We start from the raw sequence: 7,835 nt of genomic DNA on the forward strand, positions 1-7,835 counted from the left end.
AACATCAGTTCACACAATTACTCCAACTTTATCTCCCCTTTTATGAAGCCGCATTAGGAATTTTTATTGCCGGCCATAGCAGTAAAAGTTCCGACGCTCATAGGAATTCTATGAGTGTCGGAGCTTTTACCACCTTGCCCGGCGATAAAAAATGCTAACCCAGCTTCATAAAGAAGGGGAGGGGGGGGGTTAGTTTTTTCTGTACAACCCTAATGTCCAAGAAGCATCGGCTGCCAAGATTCTCTGCTCGTACAAAAGAATGGCACATTAGAAGTTGGGTGTGTATGTGAAATTAACAACACACAGGAATAGCTTTATTTGTACTGTATCCTTGCAAAAAGGTGTTACACAAGATATGAGTGTGTGTATGTGTCTGGAACACCAGGTTGTGTTTATAGAGCAGAACACACATGGAGATGAACTTTTGCATTATCACGGGATACATGGAATAACTTCATGCAGCAGGAGAACACGGGGAGGGGTGGGGGGGGAGGTTAGGAAGAGAACATTTATCCTTAAACATCATGTAGCTTTATAGAAGTCTAACATGTGGGTGGGTGTGTCTATGTGAGATAAGTTGGACCACACTCGTCTCAGGGAAATCCTTCTCTGCCAGATCATTCACCTCAGAAGGTGCCGCGAGGCTTTCTCCATTCATTGTGAGTGGGTGTTTGGCCCGGAAAGATCCCCAACATCTTGACTCTTTCTGTTCAGTCCAAGAAGCACCTCACGCTGTGTGCGTGGCGATGTGTCTCTCCAACAGCGTGCGATGGGAGAAATACTTGTTGCAGACACAGCACTGAAAGCGCTCGGGCCGATGGGTGCGCATGTGAACGTTGAGCGAGCTCTTCTGGGTGAAACGCTTGCAGCAGATGGAGCACTGGAAGGCCCGCACCCCCGTGTGCGTCACCATGTGCTTCAGCAAATAGTCCCGAAGAGAAAAGGAGCGCCAGCAAATGCTGCACTGGTGAGGCTTCTCCCCTGCAGAAAACGGACACACAAAAAATATAAACACACTTTTGGATTTCCCATGTGAATTTCCTGTTTAACCCTTTCAGGACCATAAGGATCGTAGGCCAATTTTTGTGGTTTTGACGACATTTTTATGGTAAAAAGGGCTTGCAGATGCCAAAAAATTGATTTTTTTTGTGAAATATCATTATTTTTATTTAAAAAAATCACACTTCTGGCTTATGGACAGTGTGGCAAGTGAATCTTCTCGTCAATCTAGCAACGACGCTAATGAATGAATGTCGGAACCAGTTTGTTTACATAAAGGCAGTATCATATGGAATCCGTACATATCAAATTTAGAACTGTAGACTATCCCAATCAAAATTTATAGGATTTTAAAGTTATGGGACAAATATGTCCCTTGGTCCTGAAAGGGTTAAAGATGCTGTGATGCACAGCCCTGCAGCAAGCAGCCTGAAATTTATCCTTAGAGAGCTAGATCAATAAATGGTGTCCAAATTTGGGAGCTGAAAAAATGGCAACTGAGCACTATTCGATAAACAGCACTGAGTTGGGTTTGAGTAGTGCTGGGATCTGTACCCAACTTTTAGGTTCAAGGATTTACACCAACTGAACCATGGCATAAATCCCCGCACCCAGTGGCGTAGTGAGGGTAGGAAGTGACCAGGGCAGTGGCACCCCCCTGCCCTCTTCTCCATCTCCCCCCACCCCTCAACCGCGTTTGCCTTCCCTTCCCCTCCTACCAGGAAGTGACGTCACAGGGAGAGCCGAGGCCAGCATAAGCAGCAGGTTGAAGATGCTGCTCACGTTGACGAAGAACCAAAAAGTTATTGGGGGGGGGGGAGAAATGGACTGGAGGAGAGGTGAGGGCGCCCCTACCAAGATGGCACCCCCCTTTAATACGTCACTGCCGGCACCTAAATTAGGTGTGGATTTCCCAAATTCTAAACTATTGCTTGCATCTTAAGTGAACACCCCATTAGCCCCTCCCATGGCCACACCCCTTTTTCAGCTGAACTCTTAGCGCTAAGCAAGATGTGCACATGAATCCAAACTATTGCCGATTAGTGTCAAAAATTGATTTTTAGTAGCCAGTTATTGGCGTTAACAGGCTTGTTAACTACAATGCGCCCGCAAATCAGACATGCACCTAAATTTCTGAGCACAATTTTAAGCGCCATTTCTACAATTCCTATTAGTGCCTAAACATAACAGCACACAATAAAGGAGGAAAGGGGGCATGCACATGGGTGGCTCATGAATGGATACAATTCTATCAGTTTATGAGACCCAGAGGCCTCATAAACTGATGTTGAAGATGGAACATATGTCTGTTCAGGTGGCTAGTTATCAAAAAAAGAAACATTGTTTGGCAATTTGGTATCCTACTCTCATGCCATTAACCCCCATGAGGCAGAAGCATAATGATGAATGCTATAACAATTTTTAGTAAAAGCAGTTAGCTTAACAGGTTTTAAAAAAAAAAAAAAGGTTTGGATAATTTCCTAAAATAAAAGTCCAGAAGACATTATTAAGATGGACTTGGGAAAATCCATTGCTTATTTCCAGGATAAGCAGCATGATATCTGTTTTATTCTTTTGGCATATTGCCAAGTACTTATGACCTGCTTTGGCTACTGTTGGGAAATAGGACATTGGACTTGATGGACCTTCAGTCTAGCCCAGTACGGCAATGCTTATGTTCTTACGTTCGGTTTAAGGGGAAGGGGAAAGGTGGGTGAGGAAGGAGGATTTTGAAATGTAAAATATTCAGTACTATTGTATGGAACTTTCTTGGTCGATTACTAAAAAAGATCAGTATCAATTGAAAATCCATCCCTCATACACACACTGGCCCAGGGCTAAACACACAGTGGACGTACAAAACTTCCCTCAACCACCTTCACAAATTGCCTCACTAAAGAACAGGAATGGCACTGGCAAATCTTTTTTTTTTTTTGGGGGGGGGGAAAATGACTATTCCTGGTTAGAGCTCAGCTCCAGTGGCGTAGTAAGGGCAGTACCCGTAACTCCTCTCCGCCCCCCCCCCCACCACATGATGTGTCCCTTCCCCCATACCTCTTTAACGTTCCCGGTGCGAGAAGCAACCGCAACCTGCTGCTCGCGCCAGTGTCAGCTCTTGCTCTGACGCCACCTCCTGGACCAGCACCTAGGAAGTAACGTCAGAGGAACAGCCGACACTGGCAATGAACAGCAGGTTAGGTTGTTGCTCGCGCCAAGAACATTAAAGAGGTATGGGGAAAGGGGTGTGTGGCAGGAGGGTGCGGAGAAGGGGGTGGCGCCACCGCCCCAGGTGCCTCTCACCCTCGCTATGCCACTGCTCAGCTCCTCTTTAAGTTGGAACGGACTGCTCACCTGAATGGATGAACATGTGCTTGGTGTAGTTTTTCCTGGAACTGAAGGTCTTTTGACAGTGAGTGCATTCGTAAGAGGGCTCAGAGCTTCGGGATGGCCCGGGCCGCTGGGTTGGATCATTCTGCAAGGGGCCCACAGCCACCAGGTTGGAGCTCATCTGGAGCATGCCAGAGGCATTCTCTGGCTGCACGGTGTAGAAAGTCTGGCCTGCCTGGTTTTGATTCTGGCTAGTGTGGGTCAGGTGAAATTGGAAGATGCTGGATGGACCTCCACCTGCAGCAGTGATCTTGAGTTCACGCTGGACACCGGGCGACACAAAGGGGACAACCCTGGTCTCGCCAACACGCGAGCTGAAAGTTGTGGCAGCGGTGGGCTTGAAGTCGGCACTCGATACGGCTACTAGGTTCCTCAGGCCTGGTACCTCCAGGGTGCAGTCTGCATGGAACTTCTCCTCACCCTCCAGTGACACCTCCCGGGCACTTTGTTGAAGAGTGTCCTCATTCTGCCATGGAGGAATGAAGGTCTCCGAGAAGACATCCTGATTGGTGAAGAAATCCTGTCCTTCTGGAGTATACTCTAGTTGCCCACTGCTGTCCTTCCTGGTACCTGCTGGGTTACGGGTCTGGCCTAGGCTGCTCTCAGGCCCACGTATTTTCTCATTCTCATCACAGCTAGAGAATGGTGGCCCCCCACACTCACTATAGCAGCCCTGCTTCTCCCTGTCACCTCCCTTTTGCTCTTCCTCCTCCTCTTCCTCCTCCTCCTCTTCATCTTTGATGATGACGGGCAGGGCGTCAGTAAGCTGAAGCCTCACAGGCTGGCGCTGCTTGCGGCTATGGCAACTCTGTGGGACCTCAGAATGTAGCAAGTAGGTGGATGCCATGCCTTCCCCCTCACCTGCAAGCTCACCCTCTGACAGAAGCCGCTCCCTCACCTCTACCAGCTGCCTCTGCTGAGAGGAAAGAAGGTCCCTGAGCTTGTAGCGGACCTCAGAGGCACACAGCACTTTTGGGGCATCAGTCTCCAGCCCGAGCTGGGGGATCATTTCTAGTTCACTGGATCTGGAGACAGAAGGAACACCCCCTGGGTCCCGCAGGACTGCAGCCGACGAGCTCTCGCCTTCTTTTTGTACCTCCTGGGACTTGTTGACAGAGGATCTGCTGGAGGAGGTGCCAGATGCTAGGTTCTTGGTGGCTCGGCTCTGGGATATGATCTGAGTGCACTCATCGATCACAGTCTTAATCTGGAGGATGCTGGCAGCTGTGAGGATCTGTAGGGCTTCTGACTGGGCCACCACCAAGGAACCACTGTACATAAACTCCACCAACTGCTGAACCACTTGGGTAGGCACTACCGGGGGTACCTCGATCTCAGAATAACCCAACAGTAGCTTGTCATGGAAAAAAGGGCTGCCGGCAGCCAACACGCAACGGTGAGCCCGCAGCGTGGCATCATGAATGTGGACAGTGACATCGCAGAAGTGGCCCCCTAGGCGCTGGGCGTTCAGAGTCTCCAAGAGGGACTTGCTGAAGTTCTGCAAGTGGATGTAATGGACAGCTTCTACCATGATTCCTCCCAAGCTGGAGGTGTCGCCACCTTGTCGATGGAGTGATATCGCCCTGAGGCAGCAACCACGCCACTTCTCTCTGAAAAAGAGGAAGAAAAAAAACAACCAATAAGCATGTGATTTGGGCAATAGACATCAATATCTAAGAGACAGTCAACATCCTTAATAGAGGTTAAGTAAAGAACCCCAATGTTTGTCCTAAAACTAAACTAAACCTTAGGTTTGTATACCGCGCCATCTCCACAAGCGTAGAGCTAGGCACGGTTTACAGGGTTAGGTTGAAAAGGAGCTACAATGAAGGGTTATAGGAAAGGAGCTAGGAAGATAAAGAACCAAAGAGCGGGAAGTGTTAGATTTTTGAAAAGAGCCAAGTTTTCAGGTGTTTGCGGAAGGATTGGAGGGAACTTGAAATTCTGAGCGGGGATGTGAGGTTGTTCCAGAGTTCTGTGGTTCTAAAGGGGAGGGATGTTCCTAGTTTTCCTACGCAGGATATACCTTTTGCAGAGGGGAATGATAGTTTCAGTTTTTGGGAGGAACTAGTGGAATTAGGGTTAGAGGAGTTCCAGAAGAGTGTCCTCTGTAATTGCTCCAGAAATCTGTGCACCTGTATAATGTACCTTCCTACATAACACGTTTATAATCTCTGTTCCTTGATTGCACTCCCTGTCTGATGGCTCCCTCCCACTCCCCACTCCCCTCAAACACAGGCTACATTCTCAGTTTTTCTTCAGGTTTCTTTGTTTATGTATTGTAATATATCAAGGAAATAATTATAGCTTTTTTGATCCAGCTCAACTAGAGACCTGTTTACTTGGGAAATGAAGGGCTTCATTGGCTGGGATGGTGTAGATGGGCTGGAGTGAACTTTGATGGAGACTTCAGTAGTTGGAACCTAAGCACAGTACTGGGCAGAGCTTTGGATTTTTGCCCAGAAATAGCTAAGAAGAAGAAAAATAAATGTAAATTGAACCAGGTTGGGCAGACTGGATGGACCATTCGGATCTTTAACTGCCATCATCTACTATGTTACTATGTCAGGGCATGTTGTTGGCTGGTAAAGTATTTAAAGAGGGTTTAGTAGTAAGAAATGTTCAGTTTGCTTGTTTAGATCTCATTAGCTATGTTCTTCCTTCTTTCCTTGAGACAGATTGTATTTTTTGATTTGTGCTCTTCAGATTTTTTCTTTTATATTTTCAATATATTGAAGTGAAAAAAAGAGGACAGAAGAGCTGACAAATCAATGACTACAATGCCGTTAGCCCAGTGGCAGAGTTACAAGATAATTAGGGGGTGCTTTTTAAATCATATCACTAGAAATGAACAGTAGGCACGATGTTTCTCGTCCCAAAAATATGTACTTAATCAAACTTTAGTGGATCCCATCAAAATAACTATAAATAAAGTGGGTTACCTCCAGTAACGAAGTGAGACTGTGAGGTGCCCCTCCCCTGTTCTTGTCTCTGCACCATCATATCATCCCAGTCGCTCACTCCTATCACACTCTGTGTCCTTTCATACCATATCACCTCAAGCTCTGACTGCTGTTGCATTCGGGGGGGATTCAATAAAGAGTACTCAAATTTGGGCTTGATCTTGAGATACACATGCAAGTAAATTGGATAATAAGCCAATTAACATCAATAAATGGGTACCAACCAGCAACACTTTATGTTAATTGGTAACCATTTAGATTTGCGTTTTGCTACTTGCTATTCTATAAAACTGAATGCCCCAATTCCACGATGCGTAACCCCAAAGGGGGTGCAGCCACAGGAGGGTCAGCGGTGCTCCAGAAATCTGCACAGAGTGTTGCATAATACTGCAGATGTGCACCTAAATTGGGTGCCAGGAATTACACCTGGTTGCTGTACCCTTTGTAGGGTATTGCTGGGCACTGGGGGTGGGGGGAATTATGGCCCCTGGTCCAGTTTATGGTTTTTATTCATACCCCGCTTTCTACAAAGCGGGTTCCAAAAACACATACATAGTGTCCTGACATATCATATCGGTTCATAGACAACTCGGCGAAAGACAAAGGCGCGCGCCGACAACTGAGCGCAAGACGGAGGCGCGCGCGCCAAAGAAAATTACAGTTTTTAGGGGCGCCGACGGGGGGTTTTGTTGGGGAGCCCCCCCCCAGTTTACTTAATAGAGATCGCGCCGGCGTTGTGGGGGGTTTGGGGGGGGTGTGACCCTCCACATTTTACTGTAAACTTAACTTTTTCCCTAAAAACAGGGAAAAAGTGAAGTTTTCAGTAAAATGTGGGGGGTTACAACCCCCCAAACCCCCACAACGCGGCGCGATCTCTATTAAGTAAAGTGGGGGGGGGGGGGGGTTCCCGGCGCGCTTTTGACCTGACACCATCATATCACCCAATCACACTCACTGCTGTCATACACCACATCCCATTATTTTGTATCATTTTAATCACATTTCTGTCACCCACTGTGTCCCATCTGTCACACCCTGGGTCCCATCACATCGTACTACCCTGATCACGCTGCTGTCACACCCTGGGGGGTCCATCACACCGATGCACCACAAGGCCTTAGTGCTGTCACGCGCTGTGCATCCCCCCCCCCTTCCTCTCCGTGCTCCGTTATTCCCCCCCTCCCTCCCATCACTGGCAAACGCGTCGCGCGGCTCTTCTTCACGGTTCCCCGCGCGCGCAGCCGTCACTCTTCACCAGCACGCCGCCCACCTCGTCGCCCCTCTCCCTCCCCGGCCTCGGCGCTTTCTTCCTTCTTCTTCCCTCTTCCTCGGAGGATGGAGTCCGGCCGGCGGATGACGTCGACGCGTCCCCTGGCACGCAGGGCGGAGCCTAAGTCAAGCGTAACGGCCGAGGATTGCGTGTCAAGTCTCGCGCTGACTCTCGGGTTCCACCCCCCCCCCCACACACACACCACCGTCAGTGAC

General features: G+C 48.3%; 1 protein-coding gene across 2 annotated transcripts; it reads right to left on the bottom strand.

Moving 5' to 3' along the window:
* Positions 1–274: 274 nt before the first annotated feature.
* ZBTB45 (zinc finger and BTB domain containing 45) lies at positions 275–7,770 on the bottom strand. 2 transcript variants are annotated; one of them, XM_033962412.1, is made up of 3 exons: positions 7,621–7,770; positions 3,352–4,997; positions 275–981 (listed from the first exon to the last, which is right to left on the bottom strand). In XM_033962412.1, the coding sequence occupies exons 2-3, from the start codon at positions 4,916–4,918 to the stop codon at positions 728–730; spliced, it is 1,821 nt and encodes a 606-aa protein (XP_033818303.1). In that variant the 5' UTR covers positions 4,919–4,997; positions 7,621–7,770; the 3' UTR covers positions 275–727. The 2 variants fall into 2 exon arrangements, with proteins under 2 accessions (XP_033818303.1, XP_033818302.1); XM_033962411.1 differs by lacking the exon at positions 7,621–7,770 and adding an exon at positions 7,411–7,487.
* Positions 7,771–7,835: the final 65 nt, after the last annotated feature.

This window comes from Geotrypetes seraphini, chromosome 10 (assembly GCF_902459505.1).
Source record: "Geotrypetes seraphini chromosome 10, aGeoSer1.1, whole genome shotgun sequence".
Classification (NCBI taxonomy): Eukaryota; Metazoa; Chordata; class Amphibia; order Gymnophiona; family Dermophiidae; genus Geotrypetes; species Geotrypetes seraphini.